Source organism: Ruditapes philippinarum, unplaced genomic scaffold (genome assembly GCF_026571515.1).
Source record: "Ruditapes philippinarum isolate M1 unplaced genomic scaffold, ASM2657151v2 ctg937_1_1_1_1, whole genome shotgun sequence".
Taxonomy (NCBI): Eukaryota; Metazoa; Mollusca; class Bivalvia; order Venerida; family Veneridae; genus Ruditapes; species Ruditapes philippinarum.
Genome location: NW_026861665.1, coordinates 338256 through 364807, shown reverse-complemented (window position 1 = coordinate 364807; position 26552 = coordinate 338256). Strand labels below are relative to the sequence as shown.

Here is a 26552-nt window from a genome sequence, read left to right as displayed (position 1 = left end):
ATGTTTTTAATATGACAGATAAAAAGTGTCTAGAACAGGACAAAAAAAGATTTCTTTTTGTGTAAAATTTGTTAAAAGTACCGTATCTTTCCAAATTAATCAACAAAGATTCTTTCTTTTTATTTTCAGAGATAAAAATCATTCGGAGTACAAAACATTCGTCATTTAGAAAACATTCTGTCATAAAAATACTCGTAAATAATAAAAATTTCATACCAAATGATATCTTCTCTTTTTACCAGATTGCCAGAAGATTTTGTAGAAGAAGAAAGGTGCAAGATCTGTCTCTAACGTAAGTATAGAACAAATATCATAGGATATATAAAGAAAACTGTGAGATTATAAAAGAAAAGGTGTGTCATGTACTGTGAAACAATACATTAAATGTTTACATTGTGATAACCTAAACCCCATTCTGGGACAAATATAACATAAAACATGTGCTTCTATAAAGTACATGATGATTCTAAACCAGGTCCAAAACTCGTGCAAATCGTTCTTTTTCAAGATGTTGCTAAAAGCAATATCGTTATCAATTAACTTATGCAAGCATATTTTAACCGATTAGATTACTGACTTTCGTAACAATGCAATCAATATATTATAAAACAATTCAAAATTCAATATATTTTTTGGACACTGAGTACACTAAGACATTTTTATTGAAAACTGAAAGTTTTAAGTGCTTTTAAAATAAACAAGCTAATGAGCATTTGCATTTTTTTTGTATTTTCGATTTGCACGAATGATGAATATCCGGGATAGAAATGAGGTAATTCAAAACAATGTGTAATTCTAAACACAATATGACACAGGTATATGTAACAAAACAAATAAAAAAATGAAAATGATGAATCCCATCTTCAATACATTACATAAATGACATTTTAAAGTCCCTGCGTAGCATGTGAAAAGTTCTCCTTTCTGTAGATAAATAGCAATAATAATAAACATAATAATAAAAAACAAGAGAAAAAAGATTTTATGCAGTTAAGATTTGTATATATTTTTCATCATGAGAAATTATAGTTTACAAGCACTTTCAGATGCAATATATAGACGATAGAAGTTTCCGCAATTCTATTGTGATTATATATAGTTTCACCTATTCAAATTGCAACAAATCAAAATAGCACTCAAATCATAAAGCCTTTAGTCTTGTTGTTCTGCAGTTTATTTCTTCAAGTCAAAATCACCAGATCATTACTGTATTGAAACTTTTGCTTCCAAAAGTTAATGTACATTTTACAAACATATCTTCGTTTCTCAATTGAAAAGAATTCAATATCAAAATAATATCAAAAGAAAATTTAAATTCCTATAGCAACAGGTTTATTAAAAAAAAAGATCAAATATAAAGTGTAATTCGTACCACGATATTATGCATAGCGCCTTTTATGTAGACTTAAATACCCCAAATATTGTGTTATCATACAACAATCTAAAACAGTTTAGAATATTTTTTACCAACTAATGTACTTGAATATTGTGTACGCCAACCAATAAATTAAAAAGTTCGCCTTATTTTTTCTTATATTTCTTAAATATAAAAACATTTACAAAAGCTTTTAGCTAGAGAAAACAACTTAACCGTGTCATAAAAAATCGCCACTTTAAAGTTCACACTTATAATTTTATCACCACTTTCATACATTTTATGTCTTTATCTACTGATTGTGAACTGAAATGTCCCTGTCAACAAATGTGCAGTCCCTTAATTAATACTTAATGTAATGAACTTATTCAAAAAGTTTATGGTCTTGAGTATGTTTATCTATATGCATAAAGCCATTTTAGCACATGGTATCACGCACGTCTATCAATTTAGCACATTTCAAAGTAGCACATACAGTTAACTTAGCACATTATTAATTTAGGCACACATGACCTATTGTAAAGGATTTCAAACCCCTTGGCGAGTATAACAAAAGTCAAAAACAAACGCCTGATAGTTTAACCCTTAGTCTGCTGTAACAGAAAATGACTAGCCTAGAGCGTTTAGTGCGAAACAGCTGTAAATAACTGGTTACATAATGAAGGAGTTATGTCCGTTTTGCACTGATCCATAGCTATGCTACCAGTATCGATCCAGTATGACCAGGCTCAAATACCGTAGGTAGCTCATTTTTTAATTTTACATGTGTAAATCAAAATACCGGACTCTTTTGAATTGGCCATTCCAAATTTAGAAAATGGACAAATCCATTGCAGCAATCAAGCAGGTTAAGCAGATTATGAGTTAAAAGTATTCCCACATCTTACCTTAAGGAACTGCACAATTTTACATCGTGACATTTTTGATGATGCCTTCTAAAGGCATTTACAAAAGAGATAAAAAAGAAGAAAAATATGAACAATCCTAAGTTTAAAGTTTTAAAACCAATACCTTGGATATACGTAAAAGTAAAATATCAAACGACAAAATCGAAAATATTGCAGGCTCCGTTTGTTGGACGGTACTGGAAAAAGCAGTTACCGCCAATGCCAATAACACCAGCTTAACCAGAACATGGCAATGGTGAAATTTTGATTTTAGGAAAATCCACAGATGCGTTCATACTGTGTTCATTTTGTGTTCATAAAAGCTTTTCTTGGTGATTAAAGATATCTTGTGCGATTAGAATAGCCCACTCCTGGCACAGCATCAATAAAAATTAAAAACTTTCCACTGGATTATTTTTGAAGTTATGCAATGAACCAATGCAATGAAATATATTCATTTAAGGTAAAAAAAGGGAGAAGACCAAGCATGTGGCTGCATTGCAAAAGGAGATTTCACGCGTATTTAATACAGATGCTGCTTTAAGAAATTGATAGAGTATTTGTTTTAAAACTTAAAACCATTGACAATCTAGGATTGCCATTTTTTGTAATATAAGTATATTGTTTTAGGCAGTACTTCTCCACAGCACTAGAAAAAAACAGTTGTCTCATCTCAGAGCTGTCAAAACATACATCAAGTTGGAACATTTTAAAAATCCTGAAAATCCTGAATTTAGCAGTTTTTCTACAGTTTTACATAGGAAAAAGAAGGCTTTTAAGAGACTGAAAATACTGACCTTCAGGAATAATCCTGAAAACTTTCACCCATTTAGTCAAAATATTGGATAGCGACAGATATTGTAAATTTTAAAATCTTCACTTAATTAAGTTTCACAACTCAAGTCGTGTAATCCAGTTCATCTACGCCTTTAATTAAGTACGCCTTTAAGTATGACAAATTTTAAAGCGGTGATCTATGGTTTGACAGCACTAAAACAAATTTGACAGAATAAGAATTTAACAAACAAAATACATAAAAAAGAGAAAGAAATAGTACCGCCATCATATCATTAAATAAAACCATTAAACAGAAAAATTTCATCATGCTAGTTTTCACATTCATGGATACATTGCCACATTTAAGAAAAATTCAAAATCATCCCGATTTTCCCTAACTAACTACACAGATTACATCTTACATAACAAATAATATAGAATCTTAATACTGTATTTATCCAAATAAACAAAATGAACAGAGTTAAACTCTTGTGTATAACTTTGCAAAAGCATTCTTTTGAAAAGCTGATAATGAAACAAAAGCCAAAAGTCACGGACAAAAAAGTGCTCACAAAGGGGAATAATTCAGTGAAATTTATGCCTAAGAGTTATCAGTCCTGGCAAAGCGACAAGGACTGTGATCAAAGACAGTGTTGAAGCTGCAAGTGTTTGACTTATGTCGTTAGCTACAAGCAAAAGATGCACATTTGCCACGTTGAGTAAAATAATCCCGAAAATTGACCTTCATCTTTATAATTTGGATAAACTATCAAATATGAAAAATAATTGTCATGGATATTAAACCCGGTATAGGTAATAAACAATATCGTAATACACATTTTTTTAATTTGGATAAAAAATAAACAAAAGTATTCAAAAATCTACTTTGCTCGAAATATCGATACAAAAAGATCCGCTACTCTTAATTCCAAAATTTAGCTATGGTACTTAAAACTACTGATAAACATAAAATTTAATATTTATTTGGATGAATACAGTATTGCTTACACTTACATAATGTATTGTTCATTTAATTAAGCATGAGGTAGATACACGAAGACCTTGCTATAGAATGCAATATAAGGATTTTGTTTATTTTCCATTCTGAATTGAGGTATATATCTAAGCCTTTTTAATACACCAAATATGGAATAAAACAAACGCTTCTTAACATAATCAAGTACAACTTTAAATAATCAGAAAAAAAGTTGGAAAAAAATGAGATTGTTCAGAAAAACGAAACCAATGTTTCAATTCTAACCATCTTTGAAGCTATTTTGAGGTAATTGTCTGGGGGGGGTTAAAATGACATACCATTCCCAGTTTATATAGAAAACAACAACAACAACATACCTTGGACTAATGAGGGATAGGAACACTTATGAACAAGTAAATAATAATAATAATAATAGTTATAGTATTAATAATAATAATAAAAGAAACCCGATTTGAATGAAATACTTTCTTCATTAATAGTATACAAACAAATGTTATAGAGACAAAAATAAAAAGAAAGAAAAACAAATAATTAAAATTTAGTTTTTAAGTACAGTTCAAAACAATAAAGAGTTTTATTTCAGTTATAAAACGACTAAATTTTAAAAGACAAAATTTTAAAATACGAAGTGATTTTAAAGATACAGATTTTAACAATGTCTTGCTTTTGCAACAAAAAAAGAATGTATTATAACCATTGAGCTGAGTTTCAGAAAAATCCCTGAGAAACTAAAAATAAAATTAATTTGAAATGAAACAGCCTTATTTTCTTACCCCTCCTCCGTCCCCTTTAATCAGGATGAAAATGAAATTTATGAGTAATAGCAAATAAAATATCAAACTCAAAATGTTTCCTCTTTATCTTTTTAAGACATTCCATTTTTGGTTTTGTTATAGGTATCACTTCACTGGAAAAATGGATAGTCCACTCTTTGGATAGGCATGCAGTTAAATTCTAATAAAATCTTAACTTATTTCTCTTTTTTCAACATAAAAACAAATCAGTTTTATATCAAATCTGCGCCTTATTAAAAAAAATTAACACCAGGAAAAATCATGCTTTTCATAGTTTGCACAACATAGTTCTAGTTTTGCTGTTCTATTACATGTATTGATTAAAAACATTTTTACCGCAATCTCATTTCCTTAAAAGTGGTTATAAGAGATGAATAATTCGGGTGCAAATAAACTGATAGTGCCAATGTTATACACAAGACATAGAGATACCAACAAAATATATAACATCTTATTTTTAAGTATTAATAAAAAACCCAAACACTGAAAAGTTTTAAAGGGACAAAAACAAATGATTAACATCCGCTATAGGCTATCATAATGACAAAATATATAACATATATTTATATAATATCTATAATATACGACTTTCAACATGACAATATTTATTGTTTGAGGTAGAAAGATGATGAAAAAAAATTCATTATCAATTAATATTCAAAATATAAATAATCGCATTGCACCTTGTGCAATAGACCTTGACAAATCAAAGCTATTTATAGATGTGTACACTATTTTTAGATGTGTTCTGGATTGTGCAAATGAGGTTCTCCCGACAAAAAATGATAATACAAGATATTTGTAATACAAAAGTTGAAAACCTGATTTGTTTGCAGAAATAGCTGCCAATGGTGAAATGTTTTGAACTCCCAACTGAAGCAAAATGTTCCTCCAGATACGAAACCTAATGACATTGCAAAATTTATTGTTTGTTCCTAACTATACTGTGCTTGAGTAGGTTTTATTAACTTGAAAAATAAAACCTTCAGTCTTTCATATACAAACACCAAAATTGATTTGCTTGTAGAATCCTTAGATAGAGCTTCATTATAACTGTAGTTTACAGATATTTTTATCTTAAATTTCTTTACATTATTTCCTATGTTAAGTACTTTAATTTTCTAAGATGAATTTTAATTTTAAATAACTCTTCAGCAAATTAGTATAATGTAAATTTCAAAAAATGTTATAAATAATAAAAGCGCTATATTACTACATTGTTCAGTTTGGTATCTTGTGTTATGACAGAAATCAATTTTTGCTTTTTACCATCCTACTATTCAAAATTAAACTACTATGAAATACAGAACCTTTTCAGAATTTACACGGATGGTTTCAAATGCAAAGTATTATCGTTTACTTAAGAATTACTTATGAAACTGATTTCACAACAAACAAAATGGCAGTGCAAGAATGTATGAATGCTTTTTATGGAAGTTGAAAACAAAAATGACGGTATTTACAATATTGTTTAGACAGTAACCTTAAAATTCTAAGCTACTACATGAGCTTAATGAACGAGATATTAATATAATGTCATTTTTGTATTCCTAGGAATCGATGATCAGACACAAAATGTTGCTACTTAACTTGGTACAAAACAATCCTAATAAGATTTCTTTAAATTTCATTTCTCAAATGCAACTGTATATTGTTATCCACATTTAAAAACATTTTTTATGTTCTTTATGAACGTCATTAATGTTTTTTTAAACTTTAGAGTTAGTTTAGTTTTACTGGTTTGTGTTATAACCATTTTAAATTTATCTTTAATGAACTTGTCCATTTTTCAATCTTGACAAAACCATTCACATTTTAGGACAACAAAGTTCAAAATATGTACTGAGTAAATACATGTATACAGAACAGTGCAGACCATGATAAGACGGACGGACATACCAGCTTATCTTGGTCTGCACTTCCTCATGGGTATATTCAGTTGCCCAAGCTGGCAAGGAGTTAAAATAAAATAAGCTCAAGTACATTTATATTTTTTTCCAGTACAGCTTTGTAATTTCAAACGTATTGATATACTTAAAAGCAGGTACTTAAAGTTAAGGATGAAAAAAAAAGTTCTTTTCAGATATCATATTTCTTTAGCTGTGGACTTGATTTAAAACCATTTAGATTAACAAATTTAGTTAAGGAATCTTTATATCACTATGGAATAATGTTTTAAAGCAGTATTGTTTTCCTCTATTAAATTACACTAAAGTTAGTGTTTAGTCATGGTTAAACATCACTGAGTTTGTTTTTTGGGGTTGTTTTTTTTTTGCTTAAAGTTGAGTTAGGTATATCATATGGATTCCTTAATGAAATTAGGTTTTTCTCACAATCAGTGGAAAGGATATTATGTAATGGTACTTATGTATAATCTGATTATCAGACTAAAACAGAACTCAAAAATAGTCATATACATTATAACATATTATGCTGAATGACAACAAAATTTCAAGCATTTACACATCATGCATTCTTATATAGAATTACCATTCCGTCATTGTAAAATCAAATAGTTACTCTTCATAACAAAAATTAAAAAGAACATGTTTTGTGTGAATTAAAAAAAAGATGAATTAAAAACAAATGTGATCTATTTTCCACATGTTTGCACAATTTAAAAGGATCCATAAAATACTTGTTTTCATTAGCATTTCTTATAAAGAATAATCTCTTTCCAATAAGAATAAACAGATATCTATTTTCCTATTAAAAGTTGCTATATCTCTTAAATAAATCTGTAAACCCGATAAAAATATTAAATTTAGACAAAAATTAGTTTAAATGAAAAGCTCACTCTTTTAAAAAAAATGTTGTTTTTTTTTAAATAAAATACGTAGATGGCAAGTAAATGGGTAATACAAAATCATGAAGCAGCTTTATTGGTCAGTACAAAATTTGAAATAAGCCAATAAAATGCCACGATTGACTGAGACTTGATCACCTTTCCAGGTCTAGAAAAGTTGATGACAAAAAGTGGAAGATTAGAAACAAAAGTTATACAAATCAAGATTAACAATAGTTTACACACAGTACAAGTCTTCATACATACGTACAATTATACATAAAAACATGAGATAAAATTTTATTATGACACCTCTATATAAATTTACAAGCAAAAAATTCTAAAAACTAATATGGCAACTGTTTTGTCAATAAAATGTACATGTACACATCAAGAAAATATATCAATGGTGTAAAGCAGAAATAAACCATCTCTATAGTTGTTTATAGGCAGATAGTTTATACATGCTCTGTACACCTTAAATACACAGTTCTACGTCATACAATTGTTATAAACCCTGATTAGATACATACAAAACAACACAAAGAAATATATCTCATACAACTAGTGAGATGATGTGTAAATAGTCTAAACTGAGCCAAACATCTTCGCCACTAACTCTTAAAAGAGCTACTGAACGTAGATTATTTCCCTGTTGAATACGCCTCCTACGTAATATAGCACTGTTACAAGCACAAAGTAGTTATATCATAATATATACAATAAAATTTGTAGTCATAAAAATGTTCCATTAACCCGTATCATTCTGACCCAATTAGGTGCTTCACATTAAAACAAAATTTTCGTTAACGTAAGTGTTCAGCTAGATGAAGAGCGAAGTATACACGATCGTGACAGTCTTCCCCGCAGACCATACATACAAACGGATGTGTTGTATCACTAACATGTAGCTTCGAATGAATCCTGTACATTGCATACTCGGCAAAATAGCATTCGCAATGGAAACACTTGAACATCCGACCCGAGCCAATAAGTGAGGAGATTGTTTCCATTGAGTAATCCTTGCCGGATGAGACGGACAATGCGGGTGAGGTAGAATCAATGTTTGATGGTCTCTGGGAAGGTGAGGTAACTATGTACGGAACGACAGCCAAAGGTGACGGAGTGTTTGGCAACTGCGGTGTTGGAGTTGCTGAGGATGTACTTGACCCTGCAACAGCGACGTCTGTTTTTGTTGGAGTGCCAACTGATTCTTCTGACTTCGACTGTTTGATATTAGGGACTGATGTGCAGCAAGTATGCACTTGAACAGCAACATCCTTGACATTCGTTTTCATATCATCTATCAAATAACGACGTGTTTCTGATCCACTTAGCGATCTTGACCTTGAACGGGACCTTTCTGCAGACACATTAGAAAAGCTCGACTGGTCGCTTTGGAGGTCATTAGAGGCTTTGTTCACACTGAGATTTAGAGCATCAAGCTGCTGGGGATGCCGCTGCTGACTAGAGGCTGCGTATATGGAAGAATGAGGTAATTGTGGTGCTAAGTAAGAGGTAGAAGCAGACAGGCCTGAGTAAAGACTCAAATGAGGCGGCATCTGCCCAAGGCTAGCATACAATGGGTAAAGGCTTCCATGTGTGGGCGTAGATGACATAGTTGTAACGAGGTAGTTTGATTCTCCACTGTCCGCAGCTCCGGAGCCTGTGGAAGATTGATTGCCTGTACTTACATTAGAGTCCATTCTTGAGGTAGATAGGGTATTCAGTTTATTTGTGCGAGATTGATTCTCGCCACTTTTACTATAGTTCGGTTTTACAAACAAATCCCACACTGAATCAGCAATGATTCCATGACGACGAGCATGTCTGCGGAGTGTTGAACCACGTGTAAATTTGGCTCCACATATCTTACACTGAAAAGGTTTGATACCCGTATGAAGTTTAATGTGTGACTTCATGTTATTCTTGTAGCCAAATCGCTTTGCACAGATGGGGCAAGAATATGGTTTCTGTGCTTCATGTGACTTTAAGTGGTACCGAAGATAACCTTTCGGGAAATCTCGACCACATTCTTGGCACATTTCCATTTCTTGCATACTTTGAAGGCTAACCTCCTGACCAGATGCATTATCATTTTCAGATGCCTCTTTCATACTGTAATCCTTCCCTTCAGTTTCTTCAGAATTAGCTGAAGTTGCCGAGTAATTGTGAGGTATATCGGGCATGTAGAGAAGCGACTCTCTCTCCAATTTTGGAAGATTATGCGAATAAAGGTGCGTCTTCAATTCCATTTGTGTCAAAGAAGCTTTTCCACAATGACGGCACAGCCATGGACCTTCTTGATGCCAACGTCTCATGTGAAGTTTGAGACTATATTTTCTGGTAAAGGATGACCCACATACAGCGCAAATATGTGTAACTTCCATACCGTTGTGCGTTTTTTCATGCTCAATTCGCTGTGCCGCCTTTGCAAATTTCTGTCCGCAAAATTTACATGCATATGGTTTGAACTTGGTATGGAGTTGCTCGTGCAGATGAAGTTTACCAGCATTCTCAAATGTCTTGCCACAGATTCCACATTTGTGACTGCCATATGATTTCCCATCCCTTTTGTCAGAAGTCACAGATTCTGTTTCACCAGCATCAGCTTCTATAACACTTCTTCTTCGCTTGTTCAGCAGATCTCCATTACTATCAAACATATCATTATTCCTACCCGCATTCTCCGTATCTTCCATTTCATTCTCGCCTTCTTGACTAACTTTTCTCAAATCAGAATTAAATCTTTTCCTATGCAAAGGTGCAAGATGTGGTGGCATCACTCCACAGTCTTGACTGACATCATTCCTGTCATCTGTCTTATTCCCGTATTGTCCGCGTATATAATCATCACTTGATTTATGAACATTTTCACCACCACTTGAGGTATGGGATGGTGATTTCGATACAGTTAAATCTAAACCAGGTTCATATCCTGGTGAAACATTAGCACTTGTGTCAAGTCTATAGTCTGAGTCCTCAGACCCAGGGGAAAAACGTAACATATTATCTGACATCTCCTGAGACTGCACTAACTGTTTTTTGTTTAATGATGAGGCTGAAGCCCCTGAGGCCATACTTGCCAAAGCTTCAAGCTCATGAGGTTCCTGTTTAACAATAACACTAGTCTGATACCCGCTTAAATATGAATCCCCACTGGTCCGCCTTTCACCAGCTGGAGACTTTGTCAACATTGAGGTAGCTAATTCCTGAGGCTCACTAGAAAGATTTATCCCTGAAATGGAGGATCCAAGTGACTGTCCCGGACCTTTAAAAGAATGTGTAGTTAACTCCGCTGACCTTCCCCGAGTTGGTGTAGATGATACTGGAGCTGTCGCCGTTCCTGAGTTTTCATCACCCATGTAGCTCGAAACTGCAGCCCTAAGAAGTGGACATCTTTTCTCATGATAACGTCGTGTTGTTGATCGAGTGAACACTTTTCCACAATAGCTGCAAGTTCGAGATTTACGAGGGTATCCATTTGAGGTGAACTGATAAACATCGCCATGGTAATTGTAATTCGGCATTGGGACACCACTTATGCCATACGGAAATGAATCTTTGTGTCGATTAAAGACTGGGGCTGGGCTTGCGTAAATTTGAGATTTTGATGACCCGTCTTGTTTTTCAGCATGACGATGGAGAGATATATGGTGACCATTACTAAATGAGGTATGAGATGGGGAAAGAGACGTAGACAAGCTCCCTGAGTAAACTGGGCTGGTAAGCCCATGACTGGTTCCGGCAAACATAGAAGTAGTCAGTGGTGTCTGACCTGCGACCAATGAGGGTCCAAGACCATAGGCGGATACGAGACTACTTGCATTCTGGAGAAAACTATGAGCCGGGGAAAAACCTTTCCCAGTTAAATCCATGATGAATGAGGTATATATATATATAAAATATTGTACAGTCTGCACGCCAACTTGCGCACTAAACACCCGTGATATCGTTCCTGAAAATATATAGAAAGACATGATTGTTAGTAACAATGTAAAGATATCAATACATCAAAGGAAGACAACTCAGTTATACAAAGTTACTTAAACTAAATAGAGTTACCTTTCTTCATTTTTGTACAGATCACTCTATCAGAATACTATTATGTTTTTAGTGATCAATAATTAAGAATTATGCAATATGGAAGTAAATTCTATAAGAATATAAACATCTGATTGGCATTATTTCTATGATTAATATTGTCTTTTCATGGCCTAAAATAAGGCCTTAGGGTCTATTCAAAATTCCACTATATGTCTTTGTTTACTTGTTAAATCCATTGAGATCAAAAAGTCTTTAAAGATTCTTACATTGATCAACTGGGACAATTTCAAACAGAAAGATATGCGAAAGATAATAAGAAATATAATCAGAAATAAATTTCAAATTGTATTTCGTGCTATTCTAAGCTCAATTTGAGTGAAAAGCATTGCATTTGGTCATTTTTCACAATAAGAATAAATATTCATTCTGGAAAAACTGCATGTGTGAATGATATGAAATTTTGAACAAACGTTATTGATCACTTTTTTTCACGAAAAAAATTATTTCCAATCCTGCCATTTCAAAAACCTCTGTGATGTGCCCTTGAGAGCCTTATCATGGACAATAAAAGATGGGGACTTCTTTTACAAAAAAAGCAAACAAACAAAACATAATGATTACACACATACAAATTATACATGTATCATTGATTAAAAACATGTTTCACTGTTAGATCCACATCAAAAAGTTGGCCCTTCTTTTGATAAAACTGTTCCTTTTTTTTATAATACTTATTTTATTCTAATATATTTTTGTTTTTGCATGAAAATAATTCACAACAACTAAAAGACAATGTTACACAAAAAGATCCATAAATGCTGAATAAATCAAAAGAAATAGAAACAGGCAATATAAAATGTTCCTTATACTAATTTCTTTTGGAGAAACTGTGTCATTTGATTGTGAAACAGAAAGACCAGGTGTTGCAGACATTCAGCTTACAGAATACAAATGGTTATCATTTCAAATCTTAAACTTTGTCAAGAATGTCACATCTTTTTGAGTTCACTTTATCTTGGACTTGTTTAAATCAAGCAGGTTAATTGACAAATGTAATTTCCTTTCCAACTTTCCCTATATTTGCAACTGATGCAGAAACTTTTGTAATCAAAAACTTGATACTGATTTTCAAAACTGTTACATCTTGATATTGATTTTAAAATGCAAAATGCATATTTGCAAAAAACAACAACAACAGAATGCTCTGCTACATGATGTAAAATACCAGTATTTGTTATATATATACTAAATATAATCATATACATATATATATGGTTATATTAATTATCTTAAACAGTTTTATTTCTTTTGAGCTTTGCAGGGAAAAAAAATCAAACAACAATAAACAACAAAAAAATCAATATGACTATGAAGATTTTATTAGTATTTTTTCGTAATAATTATTTCAGAAATTGGGGAAATGTTCTTTGAACATTAAAGCTTTATAGAAAATAGAAAAAAAAATTCACATCATAAGAACTGTTACAAATATCCCACTGTTTTACAGCTGATGGAACCATTCTGATGGACACATGTTTCATAAAGCCAATTATAAAACTAAAGAAAATTAATTTAGAAGATGTGTTCTTGATTAAACCCTGGCATGCATAATATTACCCAACCCCCTGCACAACAATCAAGAAACAACAAAACAATAACATAACTATAGAGGTATAAAGACCATATTTCTTAAAAAAAAAAGAAGACAAGAAAAAAGAAATTAATAACAATTTTTAACACTCCAAAAAAACAAGACCTTTTTTTAATCAATTTAATTTCACAAATCTGTTTGTAATGAATCACAATTTGCAAAATTGATCTTCCCTGCCAATTATGGTTACAAAACAAAACGAAATATTCTAGAAATAAACTGTACACATTGTTTTTTTATGTTTTTTTCCTCCAAGCAATCTAATTAAATCTGTCAAAAATTCTCATTTCTTATAATTAATATTGATTATAAGTCATACATCCTTTATGAAATTCTTCTTAATTGTAGAATTTGTTAGACGTCACTCTTTATTGAGAATTTAGGGAGATTTTGCAATGTCTTCCTTTAACAAAAAAGAAAATATTTTTTACTAGATGGACGCACATTGTAGGTTTCATTTAGTTGTCCATTTAATTTGTTTAAAACTGAAACCAATAAAATGGTCCAATGTAAGCACTTATGTCTGACTGATTACATACTTTTTTGATTGACATTTTTCTTCCCCCTTTCTACAATGTTCTCTCATGTTTGATTGACAGGCATTTATATTTCATGCAATTCTTTTTTATTCAGGAATCAAAATAACAACTTAAAAAAGCAAAACAATAAGGCACAATCTATTCAATGAAGTTTCAAAAATTTCTGTCACAAATCAAACAATAAAGTAGTTGTGAATATTCTATAATATGATGAATCTGTGTAAAACGATGTAACTTCTTCATTATGCAATATGAGTTACAAATGTTTTGCATCAAACCCAATACTGTATTATATTATGGATGTTCATTTTAGGATAAATTACATGTACAATATAGGGTCAGTGTATTTTTGTACCAGACACCTCATTTAAGCAGAGGACATTTGGACATGGTCACTTTGCACATTAATTACAAATTAATGATGTTGTTTATTTACCTAAAGTATTCCGTAAATAGCATGGCAAATGACAACTAAGTACATTTTTATATCCTGTCAGTGCACCCTTTGGTCATCTTAATTGTACATTTGATAATAAATGTCCCAGTGCAGCAGGTTACCAACTGGACACTATATGTAACTATTTCTATATCCATCCTACATCTTATTATATGCTGTCTTAATTTATTGTACAATTTATGATGAAATTATACTTGAAAAAACAATTATGTTGAGTACAAGGGTGTGAAATAATCATAATGTTGTGTGCTTGGGTGTGTTGGTAGTGTACTGGATAACTGTAAATGTTGTGTTCTTGGGTTGTGTTGCTAATGTACTGGATAACTGTAAATGCTGTATGCTTGATTGTGTCGTTCATGTACTAGATAACTGTAAATGTTGTGTGCTTGGGTGTGTTGTTATCATACTTAAAAAACTGTACATGTTGTGTTCTTGCGTTGTGTTGTTCATGCACAAAATAACTGTAAATGTTGTGTGCTTGTGTGTGTTGTAAGTGTATAAATGTAAATGATGTGTTGTTATCATACTAAATAAATGTAAATGATGGGTGTGTTGTAAGTATTCTAGATAACTGTAAATGTTGTGTGTCACAGTAGTGTTGTTGTAATACTAAATAACTAAATGTTGTGTTATTGGGTTGTGTTGTTTGTGTACTTAATAACTGTAAATGTTGTGTTATTGGGTTGTGTTGTTAGTGTACTTAATAACTGTAAATGTTGTGAGATTGGGTTGTGTTATTAGTGTACTTAATAACTTTAAATGTTGTGTTATTGGGTTGTGTTGTTAGTGTACTTCACTGTAAATGTTGTGTGCTTGGGTTGTGTTGTAAGTGTACTTAATAACTATAAATATTGTGTTATTGGGTTGTGTTGTTAGTGTATTTAATAATTGTTAATGTTGTGTTCTTAGGTTGTGTTGTTCATGTACATGATAACTGTATATGTTTTATGCTTGGGTGTGTTTTTATCATACTTAATAACTGTAAATGTTGTGTTCTTCATGCACTAGATAATTGTTAATTTTGTTTATTTAGTGTATTAATGGAAATGATGTGTTGTTATCATACTAAATAAATATAAATGTTAAGTTCATGGGTGTTTTGTAAGTATTCTAGATAACTGTAAATGTTGTTTGCTTGTGTTGTGTTGCTATCATACTAGATAACTGTTAAAGTGACATGAAGCTCATTCTTTTTTTTTCAAAAGATTGACTATAATAATGGTGACTGACCAATAACTAATATTGAAAAATGTGCATGATACAGTATGAAATTTGTCTTAATTATAAAAAGACTGTCCTATTCATTTTGAGTACATGTAAAACCAATACTGGCCATGTGGATTATTGATAATTTTTTCATATTGAAATTATTTCAAGCTATGGATCTTTATTTTTACCTGTCCACTGATACCAGCATAATGTCACTTTAATGTTGACTGAGTGTTTGATAACTAACAAAAAGGGATGCATCAGTGAACAGATGGATGAAATTGTGCCTCGTAATAAAATTAAATAATTAAAATTTTTAGTGTTTTTGATGGAGAGTTGTGATAATATAACACAATATATGAAAAAATGATGTTGGGTACAGAGTACTACAGTACTACTACTAATTAGAAATGTTGCCATCTTTTGTTTTATTTATTTGTTTGTTTTTGTTGTTTTTTTTACCACACATTTAACACACTTTTTTGTCATATCTCAGCCTAATGGAGAAATCTCACCTCACTCCAAGAATCTAACCAGAAACCCTTAGATTACAAAAACAACAATGTTCTCTCTATTCCACAAAAAGGGGAACAGCTAATAACAATGCTATTAACATTAATAATAATTAGCATATTTAAGTTATTCAAAGAAAGTAGTTTTCTTTGTTATAAAACAGAGGCACTGATATTGATGTAAATTACTGAACTTTCTTAATTCTTAACCTGCTGAATTTGTGTCCGAGATTAAAATTTGGCAAAGTTAAATTCATACCCAGGAATTTCCGTATAAAATTTTTAACTGAGTCAAAAACAGTACAGAGCACAGAAGTGAAGGCTGGTCTGGCGTTATCAGTGGCAGATTCAGGCCCTGACTTCAGGGCCACATTCCCCCCAGCTCACCCCAAAGATATGTTAACAAACTTAGCTATACTGATGTCAAAGTTTTGTTGAATATGATCAAGCTCATTGAAATTTTCATGGCAAGTAAACTTTTAAGCATCTAAATATTGCAAAGAAAAGTAAAAATATCATTTCATATTGTTTGGATGAGTAAGATATGAGATATCCAATCCTAAATCTTCATATTAAAACAATCACAGTAATACAATCTTCTTTTTGGAACAGTCAGAACCTTACTATAACTAGATTCATCACTCAAGGGACCTGCGGGTCTTTGTTTCACAAAGTCCTTCATGATTCTTTCGAGGTTAAATAATTAATTTTTTCAAAAAAAATGCCTTGAAACCCCATTAACATAGATCAGAGCTGTCCAACAAAATGCCTTTTGGACATTACCAGAAGTCAAGATCTATCCGAATGTACATTATTTCTGTCCCATAGAAACACTAATTGTATCAAATCGTCTCCCATAATCATGTTAAATTCGACCATCAGTTTAAAATTGTTTTTTATTAGATAGATTATTTGTGACTCTTCAATACTGGCAGTGAACTTTGTACATGCTAAGAAAAAAAAAAGAAAAAAAAAGAAGTTTATAGGCAGGCATCAGGTGTTTTAAACAAAAGCCAGATTACATATGAAAGACAACACTCCTACCTTTTATAGAAAGTTAATGTTAAAGAAAGATTCTTATATTTTTCTATAATAAAAAGACAGGTGATGTACAGTGAAGTAGGACAAACAGAAAATAATACACATAATGAAGAAGGAAGCAATATAATTTTTGATTTTTATTTTATTTTAAGCAGCGTTTTAATGTCAATTTCAACATATTTTGAGTCATGTATTGCTAGACTATCCATCGAAGACTTGCGTTCGAATGCGTACAAGGATATCTAGCACAAGTGACCCTCTCCTACAAGTGACCTTCTCCTACAAGTGACCTTCTCACATGATTTTTGAATCAGCAGTGAGAGAATAATGATCATAAGACTGGAATGTCCAAGATATATTTTCAAGCAGAAAATTGGCCTTACCTAGGAATTGAACCAGAGGCCCCTACAATGATTAATAAAATTGGTGTAAAAAAAATGTCTTGAATATGTTTATATATAGCAATGAGTAAATGAAAGATGATTGTCCAACATTAAGGAATAACCCTGAAAATGTCCACCAATATTTATTGATGTAAACCAAACCCTGTCATTGAAAAAGCATATGCTTTAAAAGACCATGACAAAAAATTCCTAGGATCAGCAGTTGAAAATTTGGGTGGGTTGGGAAACCAGAAATAGTTCCAGGCTCAAGGACATGGTCTTAAAAGTACATCACAGCAGACGGTATTGTTTCTTGATCTATCACCCATATGCAAATTACCAATTCTACCATATATGTTTTTCTCAGTCTGGAATTCTGAAGTTAGTTTTCACTGCAAATGTTTTTGTTTGATTAGACTATACACCAACATTCTTGTAAAGGAATAAATCAAACAACCACCAGACTGTAAGTCTACAATTTCTTGCTTTGAAAGTAATACATAAACAAGTGAGTTGTCTCTTAAATTCAAACTGCTGCATTATTTCTTGCTTGTTTGTTGTCTGTGTTCAAAATGGTATAAACAGAATTTCAGTATGTTAACAAGCTGTTTATTTGTTGTTTTTTTACAATCACAGTTCAGGTCATACGGCTCCAAGACAGGAAAGATGATTTTGGATAACCTCAGGTGTAACAAATTTTAAAGGAGTGTTACACCAGGGATCAAAACCACCTCACCGACTGGAGCTAATAGATGCATAATAGACTTCAGTTATTCAAACCCTTTTGAGACACCTTTTACGAAAGGGTGGCTGATACCACAAAGGGCTAAATACAAACATATTATTCTTATATCCATGAATTCCCTTCAATGTTCATTTAAGAAAGCTAAAAAGAAAACGAACATGGTCATCTTCCGCTATAGCAACAACCCGAAGAAACCAAAAATGTCATTTTTAAGTACATCCCTCCTTTCCTTCAAAATACATGTAATAATTTTTTTTTTAAAACTCACGCTGTTGTATAAAAAAAGAAATGAAGAAATTGATGGTCAAATGAATGATAGTGATGGTATCGTTTTTCCCCATCGACATAACATCATGGCTCAATTTATGTTATGGATTTGCCCTGCTTTGAGTTTGGAATAGTCTATTCCAAGTTTAAGGGAGATTGAAATAGTCTATTCCAAGTTTAAGGGAGATTGGAATAGTCTATTCCAAGTTTAAGGGAGATTGAAATAGTCTATTCCAAGTTTAAGGGAGATTGAAATAGTCTATTCCAAGTTTAAGGGAGATTGAAATAGTCTATTCCAAGTTTAAGGGAGATTGAAATAGTCTATTCCAAGTTTAAGGGAGATTGGAATAGTCTATTCCAAGTTTAAGGGAGATTGGAATAGTCTATTCCAAGTTTAAGGGAGATTGAAATAGTCTATTCCAAGTTTAAGGGTGTTTGAAATAGTCTATTCCAAGTTTAAGGGTGTTTGAAATAGTCTATTCCAAGTTTAAGGGAGATTGGAATAGTCTATTCCAAGTTTAAGGGAGATTGAAAAAGTCTATTCCAAGTTTAAGGGTGTTTGAAATAGTCTATTCCAAGTTTAAGGGTGTTTGAAATAGTCTATTCCAAGTTTAAGGGTGTTTGAAATAGTCTATTCCAAGTTTAAGGGTGTTTGAAATAGTCTATTCCAAGTTTAAGGGTGTTTGAAATAGTCTATTCCAAGTTTAAGGGTGTTTGAAATAGTCTATTCCAACTTTAAGGGATTTCCATATCAATGTAACAATGATGGTCTGTTAGTTCAACAACTTAAAACATGCATTGTCCGAGGATCAGAACCCTCTACTTTTCTCACTGCTTATTTTCTTTTTAGTTTAAACAAATTTATTTAAGCTGGATTGCGAAACAAGTTCTTGCAACTTTCAAGTCCACATCCTGGAACCAACCAGTACTGGTGTTATATGAGGGAAACATGGTAGTGACCAGAGTGCTACTGGTATACATGATCATGGGTTCAAACCAATGATGCCCGGGTTGAGGGGCAGACACCTCAACTACTAGGCCACTGCTCCCCCTTTTTTCTGTCTTAAGGAATAATTTGAATTTGAACTTGGAAAAAGATGATCTTGTGGGAAAAAGAACAAAAAGGACTGAGAAAAAAGTGCTGTAAATTTCATGCCTGTATACATATGCTGTAAATTTGTGGCAGAATTTTATTAGATCAATAACTGCTCAGGTCACATGGTGAATGAACTGCATATCTCCTGCAGCTTAAAGATAAACTGAGATCAATAAAAAAACCTTTTTTATTATGTGAAACATTCCAATTAAACATCAAAGAACTTGATGAAGAAAAGCTTTTTTTTGTTAGCCGAAGAAGTGCAAAAGGCTTGTTGGCAATAATTTTATTTTGCAGGAGTGAGCATATTGGTATTTCATTAAAACAGGTCATACAAGTGCTTTTTTTTCAATGTTATAATACTGTTAAAGTTACCTCCCTTTGTAAGGAAATGATGGAACTGAAAAATAGTTTGGAAAAAAACAACAAGAAGAAATGCACAATTTACATAACTTTGTTAATAAAAGAAGTGTAAAACATTTCACAATTGACACCAATTGGATAAAATTTCATTTGCAGACAAAGGGCTATGAGAAAGGTTGTTAACCTGATTAGCAGATTACAGAATAGAGAGGGCTACAAGAAAGGTTGTTGACCTACAAGGCAGATTAGGAAGTGTTAAATTTTGCACATTTTTAAAACATCTGTCAAATGATTTATCATAAATCATTAACCTATAATTTTGTTTTAAAAAAAGTTTATTTTGGGGAATGATTCCTGAAAAATTGTTTTATGGGACTGATAGCTAAAAAAATTATTTTTAGACTTTAGACTATACCTACACCACAAAGTGCTGGAACCAAAAGCGTTAAGCCTTTGCCAGTCACCAGTATAGAGCCAGGCTTAAGCCTGCACATCCAGGCTCTATACTGTTGGTTGACATGAACTTTAAATATTCAAATTGATATTTGTGAAATTGATAATGGACTGTACCAAAAATGGAAGTGGGACCAGTCTATTTAAAATATTCAGCATGTTCAGGGTTAAGACTTAAGCCAGTATGCAGAGTGGCCAAGTGATAAACACATCAGACTAGGAATCTAAGGACTCCTAACTGGGTGGGTTTGAGCCCAATCAGGAACAAGCTATCATGTTTTCTAGGGCAAAAAAATCTTTACACTTATAATTGCTTAGTACTGGTTGGTTCCAGGAATGGATTTAAGAGTGCATCAAGTGTAAGCTAATAGCTTTCTACACAATAGAACTAAAATGAATTCCATCAAACCTAACCCAGTATGCCTTTCCTAGCAGCCTGACCAAACTTTAAAGATGATTACTTGCTTTAATTATAGTATCTTTAATCAATTCTATTTTAATATAAAACTGCATTCTTTGTTAAGTCCTGGCAGGTTCCAGGAACAGATTTGAGAGTGTTTCAATAAGCTAATATCTTCCACATACAAGATAGATTGAAAATAAATTTGTATAAACTAAATAGTTCATTACACCTGTGTTTAGTTATATTAGTTTTATAATACTACTTGGTCAATAAAAGCTGTTATCCTACACAGAATGTACTTATATATTTTCATGTAAAAATGACATAAAGAAAACCCCAACACTACAAAATATTGTAAATATCATAAAATACATCAGACCACTAAATTTCAAATAAAACCAGTTATTTAGTGCATAACTGAAGAATATGGCCAAGCTAGGTGAGTGAACTATTGCCTCTAGTTAAATATACTCTGCAGGGCAGTGAACTTAATGTACATGTATTGGTGCATATGGTTTCAATTTTACAACAATCAAACAGCTTTACTTTTAAGAATTTTAAGATGAATAATTCAGTTATACAAGTTTGGAAACAGGGAAATCCTTTTCAGTCTTTTCTGGAGAGCTCATGATCAGAAATAGAATTTGCCATTGCTTAAGTGATTGTTCTTAATCTATACAATTCTATTGCTCAAGTTTGTTTTTTTGGGTTTTAAGTCGCGCGAACAATTTGTTGAGGTCGTATGGCAACTTTTCAGGTTTACTGGTACAGATGGACCTCATGTGCCCCATCCTGCAATATTTCAGCCACAAGCCAGCACCATAGTAGCACCACAAATGTTTCAAAAGCTAGCTGGATAAAAAAAAGACGGATTTGAATCCACAGCAGTTGGTGGTGATAGAGAAGTGGTCAAAAGTCACAAATTTAACCGCTTGACCACGGACACACCATTCCAGTGTAGAATTTTATACTGAAGTCCCTTAACTACTATTGGAATGTTCCAAATTCAAAACAGGACAAGTCCATTATGCAAATACAAGGAAATAAATATAACTATAAGTTCTGCAATGTTTTGTTTTGTCCGTGAAATGATTTTATGTGGCAAAACTGATGTGATTTATAAAACAATGTACGCAGGTTTCTATGAAAACAACTGGAATTCAATTGTATAAAAAGTCTTGACCAAAGCCTTCAAAGGACTTGTACTTGTATGTTCATTCAAAACAGCTTACAAAGTTAAACCCCTAACCTTCCGAATGACATAAATGGACTTATCCAGCTTTCATTTTTGGAACTTTCCATTTTCAATTTTAGGGTTATCAAGATGAAAAGTAAAAGTTGGACAGCCAACAAAAGAGGCGTGTCAGACTGCAATGAAGTGCTGGTCATAGCATGGCATTGGTCTATGCTGATAGTTAAGGTCAAAGTCACTAGGTTCCAGAACAGATTGCATATTCATAAATTAACAACCATGCCTTCAACATTATAATGAATGAAACTTGTGTAAAAATCAAATAAGAAAACACAGAAATATGCAAATAGAGTTCTCTCCTAAATCTGATGACAAATTAGTCAGTTTATGTGACAGCTATTCTGTGTGTACTTTTGCATTTTAGATAGTGTACTGTATGTACAAATTATCATATTCATCATTTATGCCATAAATTACCACTGTGTCTTAAATGGTTTTTAATTTCCGTATTATTATTGTAAAAGGATAGCAAAAAACCCTCTGATACTGAATTGGATATTTCAATAAATAGGTCAATGCGCATAGTAAAAGGTACGGTATATTGTAATAGTCTCGCTACTGTCCCCAGATTGCTTCAAAGCAAAGGATAAGATTGAATCACGATCAAAAAAGGGTTGCAACGTTTATGGGTCAGTGATTCAGCAATGGGGGTGGTAGCCTAATACTGCCACATTAAAATGGAACGATGATTTCTTGATGAATAGATGGGTAATGTAAGACAGCCAGGAAACAGGTTTCAATTTGCCGTTTCAATAAGCTCTTATTACACGCTTATATGTTTTATAGTGCAGATCACATGACGGAGGTCAAAAGAGCAGCGTCCTTCAAATTATTACTGACAAAGGGTTGAATGCACACCCTTTCCAATGAATTGAATGCAAATAATCAGTCACTTTTCATGAATTAAGTCTCTTTACTTCAAACATTTTGTTACCCCATACAGAGAAAATACTCTCTCTTTTTCATTTGTAAAAAGGGAGTGCGACTTTTGCATATTTTAAATCAAGAAAAGAAACCCTTCAACTAATTTAATGAATAGCTTGTTTCTAAAGACCAGTTAAATATTACATTACTGCAGGGTGGTGGTAAAGATGAAGATGTAGTAAATTAAGACTAAAATTAGCATAATAATAATATTATATGAAAAAGTAAAACTGTTCAAGCCATATGTTTTCATCATGAGCTTGAATTGGTATATAACAAAATTCAAATAAAAAAAACAACAACATAATATTTTATCAAAAATCATCATAATTTTTCAAAGCTCATCATGTTTTATCAGAGAGCATCATAAAAATGATTGTGGCATCTAAGAAACATGGCATACTAAAGATTACCATGTCATACTAAAGAGCACCATGTCATACTAAAGAGCACCATGTATATAAGACCACCATGTCATACTAAAGAGCATCATGTCATATGTTAAAGACCACCATGTCATACTAAAGAGCACCATGTCATATATTAAAGACCACCATGTCATACTAAAGAGCACCATGTCATATATTAAAGACCACACAATTATGTTCAGATAAAACAACAAAGGGCCATAAGTCTGCAAAAACTGATTAAATCGTAAAACAGGTACAGGGGCACTAACAGTAACGATACTGATCAAATCTTAAAACACCTACAATAGGCACTAAGGATCAAGGTTATAAATTTTTCTAAACTCAAACACAGTTCCAGGTATTTGATTGGTCAGAAACATTCACAGCATGTGCACCTGTTTAATGAAAAGATGGATACCAAAAAAAAAAGAAGTTTTAAAACCGTTTTTAGGTCACTCAATGACAAAAATTCCATAAAATTTTTGTGTGGCTTAAATCCATTGAGAATAGAAGAAATTATGTCACATTTATTATAAAACAAGTATTTTATTTCAGAAAACCTGTTTAAAAACAAGAGCTAGAAAAACCATACATCTCTAATTAAATATTTTGTATTCAAATACCATAATTTAAAAGAAAACATCACCATTTAAATATAAACTCAAATTTATTGACTCACCTATCCTGTACAGAATAACGATACAATATGATTATTTCTACACTAAAATTTTTCGTTATATTCTTGTTTATTTATAACTTATATCATTAACTTGTTCCATAATCATATAATTGAAATATACATAAAAATGCTAACTCTTCCAAACTTTACAATTGCACACGACAATTCTAAGAATTTTCCTCAGCGCTACGCTTTTTTTATCTTATAAAGAAGTGGTTGGCTCTGTATGGCAGGATTTGTGTGTGAAAAAGGGTATATATGAATAAGTTATAATTTCCTATCATTTAGAACAGAACAAACACTATTGTATGTAACTTTACAGGCTAATATTCTGTTTCCTTTTACATTTTTAAACAGTTCGTACACACACTTTTTTCTACCTCTTTTATATTAATAACTTATAAACTCATGTTTAACATATCATATTTTAAAATGCTTCATTACAAGGCAGTCTCTGTAAGCTTTTAAAAATTTGCAGGCTCGCTGAACAGTTTATATAATGAATGAAACAAAGTTTCCAGGGACAGCTCAAAGACTAGAGGCCTAGATTTTTGAGACACTAGTATAAATTCAAGTCAGCTAAGTCAGAATTAAGACAGAATATGATGTATTTCAGGCAAGTTAAATCATGAGACATATTATGAAGTATTTTAGGCTAGTTAAATCATGATACATATTATGAAGTATTTTAGGCTAGTTAAATCATGATACATATTATGAAGTATTTTAGGCTAGTTAAATCATGAGACAAAATATATTATGAAGTACTTTAGGCTAGTTAAATCATGAGACAATATATATTATGAAGTATTTTAGGCTAGTTAAATCATGAGACAATATATATTATGAAGTATTTTAGGCTAGTTAAATCATGAGACAATATATATTATGAAGTATTTTAGGCTAGTTAAATCATGAGACAATATATATTATGAAGTATTTTAGGCTAGTTAAATCATGAGACAATATATATTATGAAGTATTTTAGGCTAGTTAAATCATGAGACAATATATATTATGAAGCATTTTAGGCAAGTTAAAACATGAGACAATATATATTATGAAGTATTTTAGGCAAGTTAAATCATGAGATAATATATATTACAAAGTATTTTAGGCTAGTTAAATCATGAGACAATATATATTATGAAGTATTTTAGGCTAGTTAAATCATGAGACAATATATATTATGAAGTATTTTAGGCTAGTTAAATCATGAGACAATATATATTATGAAGTATTTTAGGCTAGTTACATCATGAGACAATATATATTATGAAGTATTTTAGGCTAGTTAAATCATGAGACAATATATATTATGAAGTATTTCAGGCTAGTTAAATCATGAGACAATATATATTATGAAGTATTTTAGGCTAGTTAAATCATGAGACAATATATATTATGAAGTATTTCAGGCTAGTTAAATCATAAGACAGATTATAAAGAATTTCAAGCTAGTTAAATCATTAAATGCATGAGTTCTTTAAGGCTATTTAAGTCGTGAGAATGATATGTTGTATTTCAGGCTAGAAAAATCATTTAACAGAGTACGAATTATTTCAGACTAGTTCAATCGTTATTTCAGGCTAGCTAAACATTTAACACATTATGAATTATTCTAGGCAAATTTGTGTCGGAATCCACTAGAATTTAACAATAAAGAAATTTTCATTGTGATCTCTCATTAAAATTACTAAAAATCGAAAAGATGAACAGGTCCTTTCTGAATGTTCAGTAGATAAAAGGCTTTCCAAATTTTATCATACTCTCTTTAAAAATCTATAATGAACTGTTTCAAAGTTGAAAGTTTGACAGGCCAATTCCAGATATTTGTGAAGACACAGCCATTAAAAATCATGTACTGAAAATTTCAATATAATTATATATATGTATAGAACTTTTTGTCTGTTTGCTCATTAGGGAGAATATAAGAGTTGTAATCCCCAAGTAACTGCTGGTTCATTCCTGGGTAGAGGCAAAATTTCTCCTTGAAAATATTTTTCTTAAACATGGAGTCAAATGGTCATTTGTCCCTAACCACTCATTCAGAAATCGTGGATAGTAACCTAGTAGTGGATCATTTCCAGGGAAATTAGTAAAGTACTGTTTAATTATCCAGGATAGCCAGTTATGTGGAGAGATTGTTGAAATATGACTAATAAATTATGTAAAAACTAGGGTATAAACCAGTACCAAGAAAAGAAAAGAGTGACCTTGATATTGTCCCTTTATCAAATATGGTATTGCTGACGTATTTATAGAATTATCACCTTTCCAAAAGAGGCATATGGCGTACAATGAAGACATGCTAAACAAAATGTTTCCTTTTCTGTTCAAAGCTCAGTACGTAAATACCAAGACACCATTCCTTGGAATTATTTATGTACATACTGAATCAATTTTCAGTGCACCTTAAAACTTGATCTTTACGAAGTACATTAACTTGCTTTTACCACAAATAACAATTTGCTGCTTTTTTTATGACAAATATTAACTTGCTTTG

General features: G+C 31.7%; 1 protein-coding gene across 6 annotated transcripts in view; it reads right to left on the bottom strand.

Moving 5' to 3' along the window:
• Positions 1-1338: 1338 nt before the first annotated feature.
• Positions 1339-26552, bottom strand: part of LOC132716448 (uncharacterized) — an 88734-nt gene continuing 63520 nt past the window's right edge. For all 6 annotated transcript variants that reach the window (XM_060699726.1, XM_060699724.1, XM_060699721.1 and 3 more), the window contains exon 5: positions 1339-11573. In XM_060699726.1, the coding sequence (XP_060555709.1) occupies positions 8422-11493 (3072 nt within the window). In that variant the 5' untranslated portion in view covers positions 11494-11573 and the 3' untranslated portion in view covers positions 1339-8421. The remainder of the gene's footprint in view (positions 11574-26552) is intronic.